Source organism: Arachis ipaensis, chromosome B7 (genome assembly GCF_059453495.1).
Source record: "Arachis ipaensis isolate K30076 ecotype BB chromosome B7, ASM5945349v1, whole genome shotgun sequence".
NCBI lineage: Eukaryota > Viridiplantae > Streptophyta > Magnoliopsida > Fabales > Fabaceae > Arachis > Arachis ipaensis.
Genome location: NC_142442.1, coordinates 125,816,811 through 125,838,312, shown reverse-complemented (window position 1 = coordinate 125,838,312; position 21,502 = coordinate 125,816,811). Strand labels below are relative to the sequence as shown.

The 21,502-nt window shown below is 37.1% G+C and overlaps 1 protein-coding gene, 1 non-coding gene and 1 pseudogene across 2 annotated transcripts; all 3 read left to right on the top strand.

Annotated features, from left to right (window-relative positions):
* The first annotated feature begins 3,676 nt into the window (after nt 1-3,676).
* LOC148554038 (uncharacterized) lies at nt 3,677-14,021 on the top strand. The gene is made up of 2 exons (XM_088494955.1): nt 3,677-3,862; nt 13,692-14,021. Exons 1-2 carry the CDS (start codon nt 3,677-3,679, stop codon nt 14,019-14,021), a joined length of 516 nt encoding a protein of 171 aa, XP_088351081.1.
* LOC148554039 (small nucleolar RNA R71) lies at nt 9,461-9,568 on the top strand. The gene has a single exon (XR_015893421.1). It is a non-coding gene; the product is annotated as a small nucleolar RNA R71 (small nucleolar RNA).
* A 4,617-nt stretch (nt 14,022-18,638) lies between the features above and the next one.
* Nucleotides 18,639-21,262, top strand: LOC148554037 (uncharacterized; annotated as a pseudogene).
* The last annotated feature ends 240 nt before the right edge of the window (nt 21,263-21,502 follow it).

The following is a 21,502-nucleotide window of genomic DNA, read 5'->3' as shown; positions in this document are numbered from 1 at the left end:
CTTATTAAAAAGGGTTTATGTGCTTGAAAGAACTTGAGGATTAGAGTGACTATGATGAGGTTAAAAGTAAGCCGGGCACTATATCCCAGGGACTTGGTTTATTGAAAAAGTTTTATCCTAGCAAGGACGGTGGCTTGATCCCACTTGTCGTGGTTATTGTGCATATACAAGGATGGTGGTATAATCCCGCTTACTCAGTGCATAAACTGTTGTGCAGAGATGGTGGTTTTATCCTGCCTGCAGTGAGGACGGAGGTTTTATCCTGCTTATGTATTGATGAATTGTTTAGCAAGGACGGTGGTGTGATCCCGCTTGCATATTGTTTTGTTTTGGGCAAGGACGGTGGTTTAGTCCCGCTTGCAAATTGAATTGTGAAATGCAACCCGAGCAAGGATGGTGGTGTAATTCCGCTTGTTTGCGGTGCCTAATAAGGATTGTGGTTTAATCCTGCTTACTGTGGAGGCAAGGACGGTGGTTTAGTCCCGCTTGCGTGTTCCGAGCAAGGATGGTGGTTTAATCCCGCTTGTTTATGGAACCTATGGATAAGGATGGTGGTTTAATCTCGCTTATCCGAGTCGGGTCTGGCAACATAACCGACGCATGAGCTCATGGCCAGTAGGACAGGCATGCATCATTTTCATCTATGAGACATTGATTGGGTTGTTTATTATATATGTGGTTTGCCTATGTGATCATTATTGTTTAACTGCTATCTGTTATAATTGCTGTAATTGAATCTGATTGTGCTTGAACTTCATTACTCGTGTTTGTTGTGACTGTTCTATTATGAGACCTTGTATATATGGAGGCTGAGATGAAATAGGGAGAACTTGAGACTGAAAGAAACATGATAAGTGAAAGGTGAGAGAACTAATAAGAGATAGTTTGAGAAGGACTTGAGGTTTATTGGAGAGAGAAATATCAAAGGAAAATTAATGGTGCATGAGTGCAGCTAGTTGGTTAGGCATACCTTACTATTTTTTTTCTGGTTTAGTATATTGCTAGGCTTGGATTTCTGTTTGTTGAAGTGTTAGGATTGCTGATAAACCACTATTTTACGGTTTATCTTGTGCTCAATTGAGTGGATTTTATCAATCTTTCATACACTTAGCCATACAAAATGCATGGTTTTACAATTTCCTTCCTAATCTTGTGCTATGATTAAAAACATGTTTCCTGGACCTTTAAATTGCTAATTTTAATCCTCTCTTATTACCATTCGATGCCTTGATGTGTGTGTTAAGTTTTTTCAGAGATTACAGGGTAGGAATGGCTTGGAGAATGGAAAGGAAGCATGCAAAAGTGGAAGGAATACAAGAAGTTGAAGAAATTGCTAAGCTGTCCAGCCTGACCTCTTGGTACTAAATTGACCATAACTTGAGCTACAGATGTTTAAATGACGCAGTTTTAGTTGCGTTGGAAAGCTAATGTCAGGGGCTTCGCAACGATATATAATTTGCCATAGCTTCCCCAAAGTCAGGCGACACGAACGCGTGGATCACGTGGACACATGACTTGGCGAAAACCCAATCCACGCTAACGCGTGGACGACGCTTCCGCATGACTTTGCAGCGACCTGTACGTACCAGAAATCACTGGAGATTTCTGGGCTGTTTTTAACCTAATTTTTGGCCCAAAAAACACAGATTAGAGGCTACAAAGTGGGGGAATCCATTCATTCATACAACAATTCATACAACATTCAGAATACAACTTTCATAATTCATAATTTTAGGTTTAGATGTAGCTTTTAGAGAGAGAGGCTCTCTCCTCTCTCTTAGGATTTAGGATTAGGATTAGGATTTAGGATTTCTATTATAATTAGGCTATTTCTCTTCAATCACAGGTTCAATGTTCCTTTAATTTATTTTCTACTTTTATTTATTCTATTACTTTAATTGTTATTTATCTTTTCAATTTGGTTTATGAACTCCATGTTAGGATTGATTTTCTTAATTAATACATATTGAGGTATTTCAGATTTAAAATTTCTTTCTTTTATTTATGTTACTGCTGCTTCCAATCTGAAGGCATTTTTATTCGAGTAGATTTTTTCCCTTTTGGCTTTGGTTGAGTAATTGGTGACACTTGAGTTATCAAACTCAGCAGTTGATCGGAAATTGGGATCCCTCTAAAGCTAGTCTTTCCATAGGAGTTGACTAGGACTTGAGGAATCAAGTTAATTAGTTCACTTGACTTTCCTTTATTTAGTAAGGGTTAACTAAGTGGGAGCAAAATACAATTCTCATCACACCTGATAAGGATAACTAGGATAGGATTTCCAATTCTCATACCTTGCCAAGAGATTTTCTAATTATTAATTTATTTTTCTTGTCATTTAAATTACTTGTTCCTTATTTTAAAAAACCCAAAACAAAATATACTTTTTCCATAACCAATAATAAATCATACTTCCCTACAATTCCTTGAGAGATGACCCGAGGTTTAAATACTTCGGTTACAAATTTTATTGGGTTTTGTTACTTGTGACAACCAAATTTTTGTACGAAAGAATTCTCTGTTGGTTTAGAACTATACTTACAATGCGATTATATTTGTGAATTTCTTTACCGGCAAGAATCTGATCATCAATTTCCTAGAGGATTCGTGTAGTCTTTACATTGTCTCTACTTTGGAATTGTTACCCCTGCTGAGAATCCCGAAAGGGATGATGTTCTCACCCGTTTCAGGAATTTCCATCTTACAGGTACTGGATGTGATGCACTCGTTGAGCATGCCGATTTCTCTCCGCGAAGTGAAGATTTTCTGTTGGGAATTTTACTTTTTTCTAGATATTTTATATATATATTCTCCAATGCTGTATTTTATACTTGTATATCCCTCTTAGAGGTTGATTCTGGAGAAACAGGATTTATGTTTATATTTATACTCTTGGGTTCTATTATATTAACTAGTCGGCCTTATCTTCATAGGTCAAGACTAGTGTTGTTATGTATAACCTTTCAATCATATATATAAATACTCTTCTATCGTTCCGCTTACGTATATTACCAGTTTCTGAGTATGATGCGATTTTGCTTATGTCTTTTCTTCACGGGCTCCTAATATATCATATTCCTTCAATTATATACGTATGTATTTTGTTTTTTTTGAAGTCGTGATACCTCACCACCATTGATTTATGACCTAGGTGTAAAGCTCTGTGTGGTAGGGTGTTGCATTATGGTATCAGAGCAGTTCGTTCCTTTAGAGCCTGAGGAATAGACTGACTATGCTTCTGAGCATACTCTAAGTTATGTTTACGTGCTATTCAGGATATCTAACTGATAAACATGGCATAAGGTTCATGAGTTTGCATTTAGAACTTTGAAGCACTAGACTTGCGATATTGAGACTGATCACCTTGATATCACTTGTTTGGTATGAACAGGACCAGATGGCGACTCGTGGACGCGGTTGCGGTTGAGCTAGAGATAGGAATCAAAATGAGGAACACGAGACAAATGCAAATAGCCCCGCAAACTTCATGGCTGCCCTGGAGAACATGGCTGCGGCTATGCAGGCCACGGCTGCTGCCTTAGGAAATCAGGCTAACAATGTAAGTGAAGGAAACGGGGATAATGGGCCGATGACATTGTCATCCTTCCTGAAGGTGCATCATCTAACCTTCAGAGGAACTATGAACCCCACTGAGGCTGACAATTAGTTTCAGGCAATGGAGAGAGCTTTGCAAGCACAGCAGGTACTTGAAGAACAGTGGGTGAAATTTGGGACCTACCAGTTACAAGGAGAAGCGCAGTTCTGGTGGCAAGGAGCTCGTCGTTTATTGCAACAATGTGATATTGCAGTTAGTTGGGATGCCTTTCGAGTGAAGTTCTATAAGAAGTATTTTCTGAACTCGGTTAGGGAGGTGGAGCACAGAATTGTGATCACACTTTTCACAACTCCGGTACAACTAACCAGCAAGTGCACTGGGTCGTCCAAGTAATAAAACCTTACGCGAGTATAGGTCGATCCCACAGAGATTCTCAGCTTAAAGAAATCTATGGTCATCCGTAAATCTTAGTCAGGCGGATTCAATTGGTTAGGAGTTTTGATAATTGAAAGATAAAATAAAACGTAAATTAAAATAAAGATACTTATGTAATTCATTGGTGGGAATTTCAGATAAGAGTTTGAAGATGCTTTGTTGCTTCTGAACCTCTGCTTTCCTATTGTCTTCATCCAATCATGTGTGCTCCCTTCCATGGCAAGCTGTATGATCCTCTCAGTGAAAATGGTCCAAGTACGGTTTCTGCATGGCTAATCAACTATCTGATTTCTCGTCTCGGATGAAAAATACCAGGCATAGCTACCGCACGGTTAATCATCTGTCGATTCTCACTTGTGTCAGAATAGGATCAGTCTATCCTTTTGCACACTATCACTGAGCCCAACATTCATTAGTTTGAAGCTCGTCATAGTCATCCCTTCCCAAATTCTACTCGGAATACCATAGACAAGGTTTAGACTTTCCGGATCTTAGGAATGTTGCCAATTGGTTCTAGCCTCTACCACAAAGGTTCTAATCTCACGGACTCGGTCTGTGGATTAGAGACCCAAGAGATTATACTCCGGCTGTCGTCCAATGACTACGTTGAACATCATATAGACCGCTTGTGGTTGTCAGGCACGCGGATCTTGGCTAAGCAAGTAACGAAGATAATGGGTGATTGTCACGGGTCACCCCTTCATTCTGACTTAACTGAATTAAGTACGAGAGTATATCTTGGAGAAGAAGTAAGAGTGATTTGAAAGAAAATAATAGTACTTGCATTAATTCATGAAGAATAGCAGAGCTCCGCACCTTAATCTATGAGGTGTAGAAACTCCACCGTAGAAAATACATAAGAGAAAAAGTTCTAGGCATGGCCGAATGGCCAGCCTCCTTAAAATGATCAGGTCTCCAAGTGATAAGATGATAAAAGGTATCTGAATACAATAGGAAAGACCAGTATTTATAATAAGCTAGTTACTAAGGATTACAGAAAATAAGTAACTAAGTGCAAATAGTGCAGAAATCCACTTTCGGGGCCCACTTGGTGTGTGCTTGGGCTGAGCATTGAGCTTTACACGTGCATAGGCATTTTCTAGAGTTAAACGCCAGCTTGGATGCCATTTTGGGCGTTTAACTCCAGTTCTGGTGCCAGTTCCGGCGTTTTACGCCAGAAAAGAGTCTCTGGCTGGCGTTTAAACGCCAATTTGGGCCATCAAATCTCAAGCAAAGTATAGACTATTATACATTACTGGAAAGCCCAATATGTCTACTTTCCAACGCAATTGAGAGCGCTCCAATTGGGCTTCTGTAGCTCCAGAAAATCTACTTCGAGTGCACGAGGGTCAGAATCCAACAACATCTGCAGTCCTTTCTTAGCCTCTGAATCAGACTTTTGCTCAGGTCCCTCAATTTCAGCCAGAAAATACCTAAAATTACAGAAAAATACACAAACTCATAGTAAAGTCTAGAAATATGATTTTTGCATAAAAACTAATAAAAATATAATAAAAAGTAACTAAAACATACTAAAAACTATGTAAAAATAATGCCAAAACGCGTATAAATTAACCGCTCATCACAACACCAAACTTAAATTATTGATTGTCCCCAAGCAACTAAAAACAAAATAGGATAAAAAGAAGAGAGAATACAATAAATTTCAAAATATCAATGAAGCTTAGTTCCAATTAGATGAGCGGGACTAATAGCTTTTTGCTTCTAAACAGTTTTGGCATCTCACTTTATCCTTTGAAGTTCAGAATGATTGGCATCCATAGGAACTCAGAATTCAGATAGTGTTATTGATTCTCCTAGGTTAGTATGTTGATTCTTGAACACAACTACTTTATGAGTCTTGGCCGTGGCCCTAAGCATTTTGTTTTCCAGTATTACCACCGGATACATAAATACCACAGATACAAAACTGGGTGAACCTTTTCAGATTGTGACTCAGCTTTGCTAGAGTCCCCAGTTAGAGGTGCCCAGAGTTCTTAAGCACACTCTTTTTACTTTGGACCACGACTTTAACCGCTCAATCTCAAGCTTTTCACTTGACACCTTCACGCCATAAGCACATGGTTAGGGACAGCCTGATTTAGCCACTTAGGCCAGGATTTTATTCCTTTGGGCCCTCCTATCCATTCATGCTCAAAGCCTTGGATCCTTTTTACCCTTGCCTTTTGGTTTAAAGGGTTATTGTCTTTTTCTGCTTGCTTTTTCTTTTTCTTTCTTTTTTTTTTATTTTTCGCCATTTTTTTCCGCAAGCTTTGGGGTTTTCACTGCTTTTTCTTGCTTCAAGAATCAATTTTATGATTTTTCAGATTATCAATAACATTTCTCTTTTTTCATTATTCTTTCAAGAGCCAATAATTTTAACATTCACAAAATTCACTATCAAAAATATGTACTGTTCAAGCATTCATTCAGAAAATAAAAAGTATTGCTACCACATCAAAATAATTAAACTATTTTCAAGATAGAATTCGAAACTCATGTACTTCTTTTTCTTTTTCAGAAAATATTTTTCATTTAAGAAAGGTGAAAGATTCATGGAACATTCATAGCTTTAAGACATAGACACTAAACACTAATGATCATGTAACGAAGACACAAACATAGTCAAAACATAAAGCATAAAAACTGAAAACGAAAAAGAAAATAAACAAGGAGATTAAAAAACGGGTCCACCTTAGTGAGGGCGGCTAGTTCTTCCTCTTGAAGATCCTATGGAGTGTTTGAGCTCCTCAATATCTCTTCTTTGCCTTTGTTGCTCCTCTCTCATGGCTCTTTGGTCCTCTCTGATTTCATGGAGGATAATGGAGTGCTTTTGTTGAGGTCCATGAGTGGGCTCTCTTGTTTACTCCATCCTCTTTCTAGTGATGGGCTTTTGAGATGACTTTCTCCATCTCCCATGACTCGGAGTTGGAAGCAACTGCCTTCCCTTTCCTCTTTCTAGAGGTTTCTTCGGCCTTAGGTGCCATTAATGGTTATGGAAAAATAAAAAGCAGAGCTTTTTCTACACCAAACTTAAAAGGTTTGCTCGTCCTTAAGCAAAATAAGATAGAAGGGAGTAGAAGAATAATGATGCAATTAATTTTGAAAACTTATTACTCCCTTGTGTAATCCTGGCGTTAAACGCCCAAAATGCTATCCATTTTGGCGTTTAACGCCCACTTGACTGCCTCTTTGGGCGTTTAATGCCCAGCCATATACCCTGGCTGGCGTTAAACGCCAGGAATCCTTCTTTACTGGGTGTTTTTCTGAACGCCCAGAATGCTGCCTGCATGGGCATTAAATGCCCATTCTGCTATCCTTACTAGCGTTTAAACGCCAGTAAGCCTGTCCTCCAGGGTGTGCTATTTTTGACGTTGTTTTTTATTCCGCTTTAATTCTGCAGTTATTTTTGTGACTCCACATGATCATCAACCTAAAGAAAACATAACATGGCAATGGAAAAGGAAAACAAATGTCTATAAAAAAATAAATATAATTAAATAACATTGGGTTGCCTCCCAATAAGCGCTTCTTTAATGTCAATAGCTTGACAGTGAGCTCTTAGAGAGCTTCATAGAGACTCAGAGCTTAATGGTGGCCTCCCAACACCAAACTTAGAAGTTGAGTGTGGGGGCTCTGTTTGACTCTGTATGGAGAGAATTGGATGAAGCTTTTCATGCTTCTTCTCCATGTTTACAGAAGAAGATCCTTGAGCCTTAAACACAAGGTAGTCCTCATTCAATTGAAGGACTAACTCTCCTCTGTCTACATCAATCACAGCCTTTGCTGTGGCCAGGAAGGGTCTTCCAAGGATAATGGATTCATCCTCATCCTTTCTAGTGTCTAGGATTATGAAGTTAGCAAGGATGTAAAGGCCTTCAACCTTCACTAAGACATCCTCTACAAGTTCATAAGCCTGTTTCATTGATTTATCTGTCATCTCTAGTGAGATTCTTGCAGCTTGTACCTCAAAGATCCCTAGTTTCTCCATTATAGAGAGTGGCATGAGGTTTATTCCTGACCCCAGGTCACACAGAGCCTTCTCAAAGGTCATGGTGCCTATGGTACAAGGTATTAAGAACTTTCCGGGATCCGGTTTCTTCTGAGGTAACTTCTGTTGAACCAAGGCATTCAATTTCATGATTGCTCCTAGATACCGAGCTATTTGCTCTTCAACAATATCTTCATCCTCATCAGAGGAAGAATCTTCATCAGAGCTCATGAACTGTAGCATTAAGTTCCATGGAATCTCTATGGTCTCTATATGAGCCTCAGATTCATTTGGTTCCTCAATAGGGAACTCCTTATTGGTCAGTGGACGTCCAGCAAGGTCTTCTTCATTGGAAATCACTGCCTTTTTACTCTCTCTAGGTTCGGCCATAGTTATGGCCTTGCACTCTCTTTTGGGATTCTCTTCTGTATTGCTTGGGAGAGTACTAGGAGGAGTTTCAGTAACTCTTTTACTCAGCTGACCCACTTGTGCCTCCAAATTTCTGATGGAGGGTCTTGTTTCAGTCATAAAACTGAGAGTGGTCTTAGATAGATCAAAGACTATGGTTGCTAAGTCAGAGAGGCTCTGCCCAGAATTCTCTATCTGTTCCTGAGAAGATGATGGAAAAGGCTTGCTATTGCCAAACCTATTTCTCCCACCGTTATTATTATTGAAGCCTTGATTAGGCTTTTGCTGATCCTTCCATGAGAAATTAGGATGATTCCTCCATGAAGGATTGTAAGTACCAATACCAATAAAAAAATATACCGTATATACATATGTTTAATGAATAATTGAATCACGAGGTTTTCTTATTTTAATATTTCATAGGATTGATTGATCAATTGGAAATCAGTATATCTTGTTTTGATTTTTATATAGAACTAGACATTTATTAGAAAATTTTCCCCCTCTATATATAGTTAAATATTAGAGGAGATTTCCCAAAAAGTATTTAGTGCCCATTTTGGCCAACTCTCCATCATCTTTCTTTGGCTTAATGGCATGTATTTCCATGGTGCTCGTTTTTTCAATTATGAAGCATGGCTAAGTGATCCAACTCACATTAGACTATTTTCATAGGATTCTCCCATGTAATTCACTTCTTCCATTCCAGGATTCTCAGGGTCATAAGCTTCTCCTTCAGAGGAAGCTTCTTTAGTACTGCCGGATGCAGCTTGCATTCCATTCATATTCTGAGAAATCATAATGACTTGCTGAGTCAATATTTTGTTCTGAGCCAATATGGCATTCAGAGTATCAATCTCAAGAACTCCTTTCTTCTGAGTCATCCCATTATTCACAAGATTTCTTTCAGAAGTATACATGAACTGGTTATTTGCAACCATTTTAATGAGTTCCTGGGCTTCTGCAGGTGTTTTTTGCAGGTTAAGAGATCCACCAGCAGAGTGGTCCAATGACATCTTGGACAATTCAAATAGACCATCATAGAATATACATAAGATGCTCCATTCTGAAAGCTTGTCAGAAGGACACATTCTGATCAATTGCTTGTATCTTTCCCAAGCTTCATAGAGGGATTCACCTTCCTTCTGTCTGAAGGTTTGGACTTCCACTCTAAGCTTGCTCATCTTTTGAGGTGGAAAGAATTTGGCCAAGAAAGCATTGACCAACTTTTTCCAAGAGTTCAGGCTTTCTTTAGGTTGTGAGTCCAACCATATCCTAGCTCTGTCTCTTACAGCAAAGGGGAAAAGCATAAGTCTGTAGACCTCGAGATTAACCCCATTGGTCTTAACAGTGTCACAGATTTGCAAGAATTCAGCTAAGAACTGATGAGGATCTTCCAATGGAAGTCCATAAAACTTGCAATTCTGCTGCACTAGAGAAACTAATTGAAGCTTAAGCTCAAAGTTGTTTGCTCCAATTGCAGGAATTGAGATGCTTCTACCATAGAAATCAGAAGTTGGTGCAGTAAAGTCACCAAGCATCTTCCTTGCATCTCCACCATTGTTGTTGGGTTCGGCTGCCATGTCTACTTCTTTTTCGAAATTTTCTGCAAGGTCCTCTCCGGAGTGTTGTGCTTTAGCTTTTCTTAGCTTCCTCTTCAGAGTCCTTTCAGGTTCAGGATCAGCTTCAACAAGAATGTCCTTATCCTTGTTCCTGCTCATATGAAAAAGAAGAGAACAAAGAGAATAGTGGAATCCTCTATGTCACAGTATAGAGATTCCTTTATGTGAGTATAAGAGTAGAAGAATAGAATGAAGAAGGAAGAAGAAGAAGAAATTCGAACATAGAGAGAGAGAGAGAGAGAGAGAGAGGGTTCGAATTATTAGAGGAGTATAAGAGAATTGTTAGTAAATAAATAAAATAAATAGAAAGAGATGAGAGAGAGAGAGAGTATTCGAATATTACTTAAAAGAAAAGAATAATATTTTTGTTTTTATTTTAATTATAAGTTAGAATTCGAATTTCAAGAAAAGAAATAAAAGCAAATTGAAAACTAAATAATTAATTAGTTAAAAAGATTTTTAAAAAATTTGTTAGTTAGTTTTCGAAATTAATGAGAGAGAAAAGTAAACTTATTAAAATAGTTAGGTGATTTTGAAAAAGATAAGAAATAGTAAACTTTTTAAAATTAAAACAAACAAGTCAAGTAATTAGTTGAAAACGATTTGAAAATAAATTTTAGAAAGATAAGAAGTTAGAAAAAGATTTTGAAATTAAAATTTTAAAAAGATATGATTGAAATTTATTTTGAAAAAGAAATTAAAAAGATTTATTTTTTTAAAATTAAACTTGATGACTTGACTAACAAGAAACCAAAAGATATGATTCTAGAACTTTAAGATTGAACCTTTCTTAACAAGAAAGTAACAAACTTGAAATTTTTGAATCAAAACATTAATTGTTAGTAAAGTTTTTGAAAATATGAAATAAAAAAATAGGAAAAATATTTTGAAAATTTATAAGAAATTCGAAAATATTAAGAAGAAAAATGAAAAAGATTTGATTTTTGAAAAAGATTTGAAAAGATAAAGTTTTTAAATTGACATTTTGACTTGACTAACAAGAAACAACTAAATTTTAAAAATTTTTTGGCCAAGTCAACTCAAAATTTCGAAAATTATGAGAAGAATAAGGGAAAGATAATTTCTTTTTTTTTTTTACTTTTGAATTTTTAATGAGGAGAGAGAAAAACAACAAAATGAAACAAAACATAAAAATTTAAGATCAAAACAAATAATGCATGCAAGAACACTTTGAATGTCAAGATGAACACCAAGAACACTTTGAAGATCATGATGAACATCAAGAACATATTTTTGAAAATTTTTAAGAAAAGAAAGACATGCAAGACACCAAACTTAGAAATTTTTAAACTTTAGACACCAATAATTCGAAAATGCATATGAAAAATAACAAAAAACATAAAACAAGAAAATCACAAGATTAAACAAAGAAAATCATCAAGAAAAACTTGAAGATCAAGAAAGAACACATGATGAATTTTCAAAAATCTATGAAAAATTAAAAACATGCAGTTGACACCAAACTTAAAATTTGACACTAGACTCAAACAAGAAACAAAAAAATTTTTTTGGTTTTATGATTTTATTAAATTTTTTTTTTTGCAATTTTTTTCGAAATTATTTTGGAAAAATAAAATAAAGAAATACAAAATTTTTAATAAGAATTCCAGGATTCATGCAATGTTAGCCTAAAGCTCGGTCCAAAAGAATTAGACATGGCCAAATGGCCATCCAAGCTTTAGCATAACAAATACAGACATGTCCTTTCTACAATGGAAAGTGGAAACCTTAGTCCAAAAGATTAGACATGGCTTAACAGCCAGCCAGGCTTCAACATATCTCATGAAGCTCTAGAATTCATTCTTAAAAATATTTTGAATTTTTTGCAAACTAAATTTTTTTTTCGAAAATAAAAATAAAAAGTTTAAACATAAAATAAAATTACCCAATCTAAGCAACAAGATGAACCGTCAGTTGTCCAAACTCGAACAATCCCCGGCAACGGCGCCAAAAACTTGGTGCACGAAATTGTGATCACACTTTTCACAACTCTGGTACAACTAACCAGCAAGTGCACTGGGTCGTCCAAGTAATAAAACCTTACGCGAGTAAGGGTCGATCCCACAGAGATTGTCAGCTTGAAGCAAGCTATGGTCATCCTGTAAATCTTAGTCAAGCGGATTCAATTGGTTATGAGTTTTGATAATTGAAAGATAAAATAAAACGTAAATTAAAATAAAGATACTTATGTAATTCATTGGTGAGAATTTCAGATAAGCGTTTGAATATGCTTTGTTGCTTCTGAACCTCTGCTTTCCTATTGTCTTCATCCAATCATGTGTGCTCCCTTCCATGGCAAGCTGTATGATCCTCTCAGTGAAAATGGTTCAAGTACGATTTCTGCACGGCTACTCAACTGTCAGATTTCTCGTCTTGGATGAAAAATACCAGGCACAGCTACTGCACGGCTAATCATCTGTCGGTTCTCACTTATGTCGGAATAGGATCTCTCTATCCTTTGGAACACTGTCACTGCGCCCAACATTCGTGAGTTTGAAGCTCGTCACAGTCATCCCTTCCCAGATCCTACTCGGAATACCACAGAGAAGGTTTAGACTTTCCGAATCTCAGGAATGCTGCCAATTGGTTCTAGCCTCTACCACGAAGGTTCTAATCTCATGGACTCGGTCCGTGGATTAGAGACCCAAGAGATTATACTCCGGCTATCGTCCAATGACTATGTTGAACATCATGTAGACCGCTTGTGGTTGTCAGGCACGCGGATCTTGGCTAAACAAGTAACGAAGAGAGTGGGTGATTGTCATGGGTCACCCCTTCATTCTGACTTAACTAAATAAAGTACGAGAGTATATCTTGGAGAATAAGTAAGCATGAATTGAAAGAAAAACAATAGTACTTGCATTAATTCATGAAGAACAGCAGAGTTTCGTACCTTAATCTATGAGGTGTAGAAACTCCACCGTAGAAAATACACAAGAGAAAAAGGTCTAGGCATGGCCAAATGGCCAGCCTCCTTAAAATGATCAGGTCTCCAAGTGATAAGATGATAAAAGGTATCCGAATACAATAGGAAAGACCAGTATAATAAACTAGTTACTAAGGAATATAGAAAATAAGTAACTAAGTGCAGATAGTGCAGAAATCCACTTCCGGGGCCCACTTGGTGTGTGCTTGGGCTGAGCATTGAGCTTTATACATGCATAAGCCTTTTCTAGAGTTAAACGCCAGCTTGGATGCCAGTTTGGGCGTTTAACTCCAGTTCTGGTGCCAGTTCTGGCGTTTTACGCCAGAAAAGGGTCTCTGGCTGGCATTTAAACGCCAATTTGGGCCATCAAATCTCGGGAAAAGTATGGACTATTATACATTGATGAAAAGCCCAAGATGTTTACTTTCCAACGCAATTTAGAGCATGCCAATTGGGCTTATTTATCTCCAGAAAATTCACTTCGAGTGCAGGAGGGTCAGAATCCAACAGCATATGCAGTCCTTTCTCAGCCTCTGAATCAGACTTTTGCTCAGGTTCCTCAATTTCAGCCAGAAAATACTTGAAATTACAGAAAAATACACAAACTCATAGTAAAATCCAAAAATATAATTTTTCATAAAAACTAATAAAAATATAATAAAAAGTAACTAAAGCATACTAAAAACTATGTAAAAACAATGCCAAAAAGCGTATAAATTATCCGCTAATCAGGCGGCGAAGGAGTTGGAGCTGCTACAGCTGAAGCAAGGTTCTATGATGGTGGCAGAATACACTAGTAAGTTTGAGAAGTTATGTCGATTCTCGATGGTTTGTCAAGGTGCTCTAGAGAGGTATGAGGAGTGGAAGTGTATTAAGTACGAGGGTGGACTTCGGAGTGAAATTTTGACTGCTGTGGGGCCTTTGGAGGTCCGAATCTTCTCTGAGTTGGTGAATAATAGTAGAGTTGTGGAAGAGTGCTTAAGGAAGGCTGCTGTGGAGAAGAATGACTGTGGTGAGTTCTATAGGAATTGTCAAGATAGAGATTTTGCACCAAGGGGCTAAAGCTTTAAGAGGAGTGGTAATGCACGACAATACTCACAAGACCGCAACGACTATCAAAAGGGTGACCATCACAAAGGACATGGTAAGGGAAAGCAGGTAGGGACTCAGCAAGAGGACTTGAGATGTCTGAGATGCAAAAGATACCATCCAAAAATGTCGTGCATGGCTGGGCTAGGATTATGCTATCACTGCGGATTGCATAGGCATGTCTCTAGACATTGTCCCAACAGGAAGGACCAGGATGCGAATCGGTCTTAGCAACAAGGTTGAGAATCTCTAATATGAGGTAATTGTGAAATGGGTAACCAAATTCTAATTACATTGTATGATATTGGAACACCGCATTTATCCATAGTTTGTAATGGAGATGGGGATTTAAAACTAAAAATGTCAAACTTAGTGTCACATCTAGGATTAAATTTTATAGTGCCGCGTAGAGTATGGCCATTAGAATTGGCAGAACTTAAGAAGATTTTTGGTTAACATGGGCGGATGATCAAATTCTTAAAGGCAAGCAAATCTAAGTAACGCTGCAGAAGCATAGTTATCTTCATGGCCATGTGAGGTTTTATATGAGTGGGAGTACCAATAAAATCCTTGTGATCCAATCTGTCTCTTCTTTTGTCAGTTGCATTGAAGTTCTTTATTCCCAATTCTTTCTTGGAAATAATTTGAATATTCTCAGTTTTATTACTCATTCGCATATATCCTTGCATGAAACATGTACTCATTGATGTGAGCCCGAACTCATTTCGAACCAATCAAGTGGATCTTCGATCCTTGAGGGGAAAGCACAAGAGTGTCACAAACCATAAATCTTTGATAAGAACCACTTTGAGGCATCAGAACATGATTTATGATACGGTGAAGCAAAGCTCTCACAGGGCCGAGGGCTTTGTGGGTGAGATTAGTGCCTTCAAGTGTAGAAAATTTTTTGCAAACCTGAGTAAGAGCCACTTGGAGGGAAATCCCTACCTGATTTTCCCATTTACCAGACATGTAAGCCATGGCTCCTTCGTCTTGGTACCCCAAAGTAGCGCTTACAGTGTCACGGTTCAAAGTGAGGTAAACCTTTTTAACATATGAAGCACCATGATGGAACATCATGTTAGCATAAAATTCTCGAACCAGGATCGGATAGACTGGTTTCCGAATTTTGAAGAGAGGAGCCCATTTGAGATCATCAAAAAATGCAGTAAAATTAATTCCTTTTTCGCAAAGATTTTTTGGATTTACAACATAAGAAGCACAACGGTGGCGATTCACCAAAACTTGAGAGTGAAATTCAAAGGCAGCGCAAGATATGAAACGGGCAGGATCAAAGTGGGAGTGACTTTTACCATATTTGTTTTTGAAATCCAAAGAGTCCAAGTTTGAGGGTTTTCTGGTATCACGAAGAACTGGCCCTTTTGAACAATGAGAACGACTTGAGGGATGAGGAGTGGAACGTCGAGGTAGAGACAGTTGTTGTGATGGGAGTGGTGATTCTTCTTCCTCTTCAGGAATTTGCTCCTTTCCCTTAGTGTTTCTCTTGGATAAAGCAACTTCCTGCCTTGATGTCGCCCTTGCATGGGTTCCCTTACGTGCCATGGATTCGGTTGAGTGAGAGGACGAGTGTGAGTGAATATAAATGTTTGTGTGTGACTGAGGACCTTTGGAAGATGGAAGATTTTGGGTTATGGAGGTTCGGCCATTTCTGCAAGTTGCAAACTTCTTTCTCATGATGAAGGAAGTTGAGTGGAGAAGGAGAAGTTGAAGAGAGGCCGAAGAGGATGGAAGGTAGAGAGAGGTTAGGCCAGAATAAATGCTTAGTGGAGAGAATGTCAATTAAAGCCCCAACAATTAATGAAAAACAGTTTTAATAAGGAAAATTAAAAATAAAAAAAGTAACTGAAAAGTTTTTTCCTTGAAACATGGGAGAGAATAAGGAAAAAGATTTGATTTGATATGAACTCCCTTTTTGAAGATATGATTTAAAAGGAAATAAATTAAAAATAATTTTATTAAAAGAATGATGAAAAAAATTAATGAGCCAGTATCATGGAATGGGCTTCAAAGGAGGTTGATTGGGCTTGAGTCCAAGGTACCAAAGTTCAGTCTCCCCTGTTTAATGGCTTGTTCATCATGTGCCCAGATTTGTCTCCCTGCTGCCTACGAGACAAAAATAAACAGAAGCATGCAAATCATATTTTTTCAACAAAACTCAAATCCATCATTCCCAAACTATTCCTTAATGAACAAGACCTATCTTCACACAGAAGTTTAGTGAAGATGTCAGCCAGTTGCTCTTCGGATTTCACAAATTGGATATCAATGGTACCTTTTTGCACATGTTCCTTAATAAAATGATATCTTACTTCAATGTGCTTAGTTCTAGAGTGTAGCATAGAATTTTTAGAAATGTTTATAGCACTCATATTATCACAAAACAAAGGTATGCTATTGATTTTCAATTTGTAATCCTCTAATTGAGTTTTTAACTAAATTAATTGAGAGCAACATACAGCGGCTGATATATATTCAGCTTCAGCTGTGGACAGAGCAATCGTGGCTTGCTTCTTGCTTGACCACATGTTTAGTGAGCTTCCAAGGAAGCAACACATTCCAGAAGTGCTTTTTCTATCCACTCGGTCTTCCACATAATCTGCATCACAAAACCCCACTGCACAGAATTCATTAGATTTAGGATACCACAAGCCAAAATCGCATGTGCCTTTAATGTATCTAATGATTCTTTTAACGGCCGAAAGATGGGATTCTTTTGGGTGAGATTGAAACCTTGAGAACACACCCACACTTTGAACAATATCCGGCATAGAAGATGTAAGATACATGAGGGATCGTATCATTTCTCTATACTTTGTTTCATCCACATCTTTCCCATTTTCATCCTTGTCAAGTTTAGTGTTTGGATGCATAGGAGTTCCCATTGGTTTGAAATTTTCAAGGCCAAATTTTATTGATTAACTCTTTGGCATATTTACCTTGGTGAATAAAAATACCACTAGGAGTTTGTTTAATTTGAAGACCAAAAAAGAAGGTTAATTCACCCATTAAACTCATTTCAAACTCACTAGTCATAAGTTTTCCAAACTTTTTACACAAGGCTTCATTGGCCGAACCAAACACAATGACATCCATATAAACTTGAACAAGCAAGATGTCATTATTAGATTCTTTTATAAACAAAGTAGTATCGGTGGTACCCCTTTGAAATTTATTTTCCAACAAGAAGGTACTAAGCCTTTCATACCAAGCTCTTGGAGCTTGCCTAAGACCATAAAGAGCCTTAGAGAGTTTAAAAACATGATTTGGAAACTCTTTGCTTTCAAAACCGGGGGGTTGAGCCACAAATACTTTCCTATCTATAAAACCATTAAGAAAAGCACATTTGACATCCATTTGAAACATTTTAAAATCCTTGTGGGCAGCATAGGCAAGAAGCAACCTAATTGCTTCCATTCTTGCTACCGGAGAAAATGACTCATCAAAATCAATACCTTCCTCTTGATTGTAACCTTGGGCCACTAATCTATCCTTGTTATGAACAACACTACCATCCTCACCCAATTTATTTTTGAAAATTCATTTTGTACCGATTACCTTTTTACCATTTGGATTTGGTACAAGTGTCCAAACCTCATTCTTTTCAAATTGTGCTAGCTCTTCTTTCATGGCTTTGACCCATGAGAGGTCTTCAAGAGCTTGCTTCATATTGAGAGGTTCCAATTGGGACAAGAAGACAATATTGCTTGACTCGGTTTGCTTCTTACTTGAGGATCTTGTGGTTATGCCTTGTGAGGGATCACCAATGATGAATTCATGTGGGTAATCCTTCAAGAATTTCCATTCTCGTGGCCTTTGAGTAATGTTTCTGTCTTGACGAGTTTTAGTGGACAGCTCAGTTCTGGATTCTCTGGCTTGTTCAGGAGACAAAACTGAAATGTCTCCTCCATCCTGATGAGACATTTCTGGATGGACAGATTCATCACTTGGGATAATTTTAGGTTTTTATTGACTTGCTTGATGATTTACATCAGCTTCCCTTCCTGCATCATCATCTAATACAGCTTCACTTCACTTGTGCTATTGCGTGTTGACTGTTGAGTGCATATTATGTTCATATATAGTATTACGAATTAATTTTGATGCTTTGATTAATTACTAGGTCAATGCACTAGGCTTTATGATAAGAGAATTAATTATTAGGGCAATTATATATGCCTAGGTAATTCATATCATGTTTCTTAGAATATAGTTATGCTCAGCTCATTTGTTAATGTGCAATCGAAGGATTGAGCTCAAATTTTGGTGCAATATTCAGATTTATATATTTAACTAAACTATAATCTAATAATTATTAATTATTAATTTTACAAATAAAATTCTATTTTTAATATTTCGATTACCGGAGAGGAATACAACTTTGACGAACACACATAATATGCATTAAAACTATAAAAGGGACCATAAGTTAATGGAATTTCTTTGGATTTTTTTTGAAAGGTTCTTTGGTTTTTTTTTTCCACGTTTAAAGTGATGCTATATTGAATGCAGCATTATTTTTTTCTTTTCTTGATCTAAAACATGCATAGGAAAGTATCAAACAAAGCTTACATGGTAGAGGTTTTAACTTTATATTATTACACTACCCAGTATAAATCTAATTTTTTTGGGTCATACATTGCGCCTTCTACCAATATAGGATCAGAATCGGCATTTATAGTGTCCAACTTTTTTTTGTTCATCTTTTTATTTATTGCTATCTAATTTGAAAATATCATACAGTTTTATTCTGCTATTTCTGTGGTACTGCTTTCCCCTTGCTTTGGTACTAATTATCTACTGTCGAACTGCTACTCGCTGCCGCTGTTACCTCTCTAATTCTACTTCTACTGCGCTAATACTTTGGTGCTATTGTGGTACAGATTAAGACAGTATTTAAGGTTGGTTCATGAAAATTTAAATATATCTATTAATTTGTTATTAATGTTATGCATACAACTTAAGTGCTTTTCTGAGGCACTCACTTTAGGACCTTCTTTAAGAATTGCTAAAATTTAATTTTCTTTGCTATTTTATGTCCAATGCCTTTAAAGTATTTTGGAGACTTGGAAAATGTTGTCTCTTAATTAATTAGGAAGCTAGACTCGTAGTTAGTGAGACTAACAGTAAGGACTTCAAACTAGAAACTTAGCTATCTATTTGAAATATATAGGTTTTTCATGGATGTGTCCAAAGATTGGATGGATACACCACGTCATGAAAAAGAATATCAACTTGGTGTAGAAAAGTTTTTACACTTTGCTTTTTCATCATCGGAAATTCCTTAAGGGAAATAAATTCAGTGCCCATGTGCAAAGTGTTGTAATAGACTTTAGTTAAGGAGAGATATCGTGTATGACCATCTAATATGCAATGGATTCGTAAAAGGTTATAGGCGGTGGTTTAATCATGGGGAATCCCTTGTTGCTATGGATGTTGACAGTGACACAGATGAGGAATATAACTGCAATGATAACATTGATGAGTTGTTACGTGATAGATTCAGAGATACTATACAAGTTGATGGACATAACATGGGGCCTAACGATGGTGCAAAAGAATTTTATAAATTGGTAGACAAGACAAGCCAAGAACTATACCCCAGATGTAAAGGATTCACAAGATTATCCTTTATCATCCGTCTTTACTTGTTAAAATGCTTGCATGGTTGGAGTAATGCGTCATTCACTTCTCTCTTAGAATTATTGAAAGAAGGAATGCCACATTTGAATATTCCTACTTCTTTTGATAAAACTAAGAATATGGTGAAGAATTTGGGTCTTGACTACCAAAAGATCGATGCATGTCGCAATGACTGCATGTTGTATCAGAACGGGCATGAGAATGACTCATCTTGCCATGTCTGTGGAACATCCCGTTAAATTGAGCATCATGTAGAAGAGGACGACGCTACCTCATCTAAAAAGTCTCGTAAAGTTTCTGCAAAAACTCTAAGGCATTTTCCCCTGATTCCCAGACTTCAAAGGCTTTTTATGTGCACAAGGACGGTTGAAGCTATGTCTTGGCATCATAATGAATATGTTAAAGATGGGTTCTTAAGGCATCCTGCCGATGGTGAATCTTGGAAAGCATTTGACAGTCAACATGAAGATTTTGCAAAGGAGCCTCATAATATGAGACTTGGCTTAGCAAGCGACGGATTCAATCCGTTTCGAACTTTGAGTAGTACACATAGTACATGGCCTGTTGTTCTAATGGTGTATAATCTACCCCCTTGGATGAGTATGAAGCCTGATTATTTTATGCTCTCTTTATTCATTCCTGGCCCACAATCATCGGGAAATGATATTGATGTATTTCTTCAACCACTAATTGAAGAATTAAAAGAACTGTGGGAGTTAGGTGTCGAAACATATGATTCCAAAGAGAACAAAACATTCAACATGAGAGCATATCTTTTATGGATAATTAACGACTTCCTTGCGTATGCTATGTTATCTAGGTGGAGTACAAAAGAAAAATTGGCTTGTTCATGTTGTAAGGATGAGACTTCTTCTATATATCTGAAACATAGCCACAAGACTGTTTATATGGATCATCGAAGGTTTTTACCCATGAATCATCCATGGAGACATAATAAAAGATCTTTCAATGGGAAAATTGAATGTAGGTCTCCATCGTAGTTGTTAGATATAACAACTGTATTTGATATATTGCAAGGGGTAGATAATTCTTTTGGGAAGAAGCAAAGGAGATCAAAGAATGGCATTTCAAATTGGAAAAAGCGGTCAATCTTTTTTTATTTACCATATTGGAAGTTCAACATGTTTAGACACAACCTTGATGTCATGCACATAGAGAAGAATATAGTTGATAGCATAATTGAAACTCTTTTGGATATTTCTGGAAAGACAAAAGATCATGCAGCTGCGCATTTTGACCTTAAAGACATGGGTATCAGGAAAAACCTTCAACCAAAAGATACAGATAATCGTAAAAGAACTAAGTTAGCAAAGGCATGCTTCTCAATGACTGCAGTAGAGAAAACAATCTTTTGTAGTGTGTTAAAAGGGGTAAAATTACCAGACGGCAGTGCTTCCAATATCGCTCGATGTGTGCAGCAAACAGAAAAAATATTTCTGGTTACAAGACCCATGATGCTCATTTCATGTTACATTACTTGTTGCAAGTACCAATCAAGAGCATACTTCCTGACCATGTTGCCATCGCTTTAGTTTGATTATGTTCATTTTTTCGCCGGATATGTCAGAAGGTAATTAGCCTAGATAAGGTAGTTAACTTAGAAGCAGAGATTGCTGAGACATTATGCCAATTGGAGAGTATTTTTCCTCCAAGCTTTTTTGACATAATGGTGCACTTGCCTATCCATTTGGCAAATGAAGTGAGGTTAGGTGGTCTAGTTCAATATCGTTGGATGTACCCTGTTGAACGATATATGTGCACACTAAAATTGT

Coding starts and splice junctions, on each gene's coding strand:
- LOC148554038 (XM_088494955.1), top strand. CDS start 3,677: ATGGAGAGAGCTTTGCAAGCACAGCAGGTACTTGAAGAACAGTGGGTG. Junction 3,863..13,691: donor AGAAGTATTTTCTGAACTCG/GTTAGGGAGGTG, acceptor TCCGCTAATCAG/GCGGCGAAGGAGTTGGAGCT.